The sequence below is a fragment of the Morone saxatilis genome, unplaced genomic scaffold (genome assembly GCF_004916995.1).
Source record: "Morone saxatilis isolate NCDOM2014 unplaced genomic scaffold, NCSU_SB_2.0 Contig21, whole genome shotgun sequence".
Taxonomy (NCBI): domain Eukaryota; kingdom Metazoa; phylum Chordata; class Actinopteri; family Moronidae; genus Morone; species Morone saxatilis.
In genome coordinates, this window is record NW_023339774.1 from 1,752,389 (window position 1) to 1,756,124 (window position 3,736).

Consider the following 3,736-nt stretch of genomic DNA (forward strand, 5'->3'; position numbering starts at 1 on the left):
TATTATTATTATTATTATTGTGGACTGACCGACCGACTGAGAAACTGCCACCCCTAGACCAGCGCCTTAAAAAGAAAGTTTTGTTCAGCCATTCATGGTGCCAAGAGTATGAATTCTAAGTGACTTTGCCTGGGTTGACATTTATGGTTTTTAATGAAATGACTCAGCTATTGGTGCAGTCCTTCATGCCCCCCATAGGATGAACTGTAAATAATCTGGTGATCCTCTGACTTTTCATCTAGTGCCACCATCAGGTCAATATTGTAATTTGTTCAATATTTGTGGTTAGTGCTAATCAGCAAATGTTAATATGCTAACACACCAAGTGAAACAGTAAGCATGGTAAACATGATATATCTTCTAAACATCACCTATTTGCATTGTTACTGTGAGCTAGTTAGCATGCTGACATTAGCATTTAGCTCAAAGCACGTGGTCATTCCCATGTTCCCAGGCTCCTATGTTTCCCAGAATTATATGCCACGATCAGTGTTTATTTTAAGTAAACGTCAGTACTTTAGCGTGAATTTCAACTTTGGTGACCATTAGCACGAAAGTTCACCCAACAAACCATGTCTACAGTGCTGACCTTAGAGGGAACCAAGAGCACTGGAGAGTCCAAACTACATGAATTATACATGTATCACACCACAGACCCTGCTCTGCTGAAGAATCCATAAAGAAATACAGCATGGTTTGCAGTCTTACAAAGAGTAAGAGTAAGGGTAGATACATTCCCTTGAATTAACTGTGGTAACGTACTATCTCATTAGCAAAGGAGACCTCAAACTTTCACAAAGACTTCTACCATTGATGTTGTTTTTACGCGGTACAGATTTTAGTTTTGGGTCAGCCGAGGTTACAAGAAATAATGATGCATGGACTCTTTCTGCACCAAACTATGTATCAGGCTGATGAATCACTGAAGAACTGGACCCATCAGCGACAATGAGAGAGAATGAAGCAGGCGTACCTCAGCCTTGTACATTCTGATCAGGCCCTGGTTGACTTTGGACCAGGAAGGAACGGCGCTGATGTTCCACAGCTGGTTGGAGTGTTCAGCAAACGGGCCCGTCTTCATCTACAGAGCAGAAAGGGAGTGACACAGTTAGAAAGGTCGGGTGTAACTGTAAACTGTAAAGTATAAGACTTGAACTTAATGACAAAGTTACAAAGGAAAACTCAAATTAGTGCTACTGCACCACAATCTTTTAGACCTCCTGAAATCATAACTAAAGTGATACATCCAAAATCAGTGTTTAGAGAATCAAAGACTCCCTCTGTAGGCTCAAAAAATGGCTTTACAAAGTTTCAGGTTTCTTCAGGGATGAAGCTTTGGTCAGCCTGAGTTGAGTCAGTTAGAATGGATTCCAATGACGACCCATTTTCAAGGCAGAAAAGCCATATTTTGGCAAAACTAGAGTTTTTGGAACACAGAGAGCTTATTCATAGACAGTGGAGAGGTTTTACACTGTGGAAAATGGGTCACCCGTAGAATCTATTGTAAATAACTGCACTCACACTGACAGATGCTGCTTTTTTAAAATCAACAAACTTTTTGAGACAAACTTTTTCTATCATCTTTAAAATCACATTTTTATAACATTTGGGTTTTTGTAGATTTAAAAAAAATGAACTACTGGTTCAGAAAGGAAATGTGAGAAATGCAGTGTTAGTGATAATAAAGGGAGTGTACAGTTAATGTGTCCTGCACAGGAACAGATCCTACTATGAATAAAGGGTTAGGGTTAGAACATGCAGAACAGTAAGATCTTAAGCTTGTAGCATTAATGAATCCAAAGATAATATAAGCAATATTTTTTTTGTAATGGATCACATGACATGTAAAAGTGGTCACTTGTAAACCAAATAAGAATTATCACCTAACTCTGCAGTTCCCCTCAGCTCTACGGAGCTTTACAGAATCGCTTAGCTTATAGGTTTGGTTTTTTGGTTCGCAACTTTGTGTCGATCAATTCTCCCCGCTTCCTTCATTTGCGGCCACAGCAGGCAGTGGTTTTTGGCAAAAAACAAAGAAAATAACTTTAAGGGTGATAATGTGTTGTGATCATGGCTCAATCCCACTGCATCAAAGTGGACAAAAAACAGTTATTGCAGTTTTAAAGGACAAGTGTGTAGGATTTGGTGGCATCTAGTGGTGTAGTTGCTTACTGCAACACCCTCACCTCACCCTCCCGTTCTAAGCATATAGGAGAAACTACAGTAGCTGCAAAAAACATTAAGGCCCTATCTAGAACCAGTGTTTGGTTTGTCCGTTCTGGGCTACTGTAGAAACATGGCGGTTCAAGTCTCTGTTGAAGAGGACCCACTCCCTGTAGATCAAAGCTCATCGTAAGGGTAACGAAAACACAGTGATTCTATATATATCAGGGATCATACACTAATGAAAACATACCTATAAATATTATTCCATTTCTCAACAATTTGATCCTTCTCAAGTGTTACACTCTGCGACTTTACTGCAACTATTATTTTTGGCCATGTTGAGGCAAGCAGAAAAAAAGCCTGAAATTGTCAACATTGTGGGTGAAGTCAACAGACTGTAAAACCAAAACAAGATCTGAAGGAAGCTAAACCTCTCTGCTTGGCAGGAACTGTTTTAACTTATTCAGGGAAGTTCACTGACCAGGGGCGAAACCTGGAAGCATACCTAGTAAGCACATCTGATCTGCTAGCCACTGAGCGCTTCACTGCAGCGGTTGCTCAAGGACAACCGTCAATGGTGGGTAATGAGGGGAGGGCAAGTGCCTGCCTCTTTACTTTCCCCACCAGACCTTAATCCTTGTGCGGTTCCAAGGGGCTGAACTGATGATGTTCCTGGTTACAGCTCGCGCTTCTCTAACCGTGACACTGCTGCCTGGTGGTGAAAATAAATTAGGATCACATCAATGGACAGTAAATGATATCACAGCAGTAGGGCAGGTTTAGCATACTGCTGTATTTATGTGTACGGTCTGAGGAATAATGGACCCTACAGTCCAGCCATACCCTGTGCAATTCGCAGTGAATCAAGTCAAAGCAGCTATCTGTGCTTCCATCAATGTAGCTGTAAGAAATGTGTAATTAACGTCTATGTTTACATATTAGATATATGACACTTCTGTTTTGTTTTAGTCATATAAACCAAACACAAAAAAAGAGTCTGTTTGTGAGCGTGTCGGTGCATCTGAGCAGCAACCCCTGAGACCTGGCTTAGAATTAACTCAAAAATTCGAATGCTCAAGCTGAGTCTGTCTTAGTCAAAATATATGATGCAGTGGATGCTGAAAATATGCTTTTGACACATTCATCTTTTTACTTATTCGACCAGTATTGATCAGTTGGAATTTTGGAGGATGAGTTAATGCAGAATAAAACATTTGCAATAACTTACAACAAACATTTGTATAGATTAGACAGAATTGTAAAAAAGAATACGTATTAATTGACTGTGGATCTTATGATGTGCTGCTGAATGATGGGAACTTAAAACTGCACTACGCACCAATGCCATCAGTGTTGAGTCTGGAAACATGACTGTGAAAGATATGCGCGACGGATATGTATGCCTCTAGCGTGGTGTCGTGTTCTCTTTTAAAGTTCCTGTACGATACATTTTGAGTGTTCTAAGTTCAGGTTTCAACTCCATGAGACCCCTTTTCATTCATTATGACACACATATTTTATGGTTAATTAAGATACATAACAACATTAGTACAGAACAAATCAACCAAAG

The 3,736-nt window shown here is 39.9% G+C and overlaps 1 protein-coding gene across 1 annotated transcript in view; it reads right to left on the reverse strand.

The window, feature by feature from the left end:
• The window catches only part of ptpa (protein phosphatase 2 phosphatase activator), a 23,744-nt gene that overhangs the window by 5,460 nt on the left and 14,548 nt on the right, over positions 1–3,736 (reverse strand). The window contains exon 9 of the mRNA XM_035667593.1: positions 974–1,081. Within this exon, the coding sequence (XP_035523486.1) occupies positions 974–1,081 (108 nt within the window). The remainder of the gene's footprint in view (positions 1–973; positions 1,082–3,736) is intronic.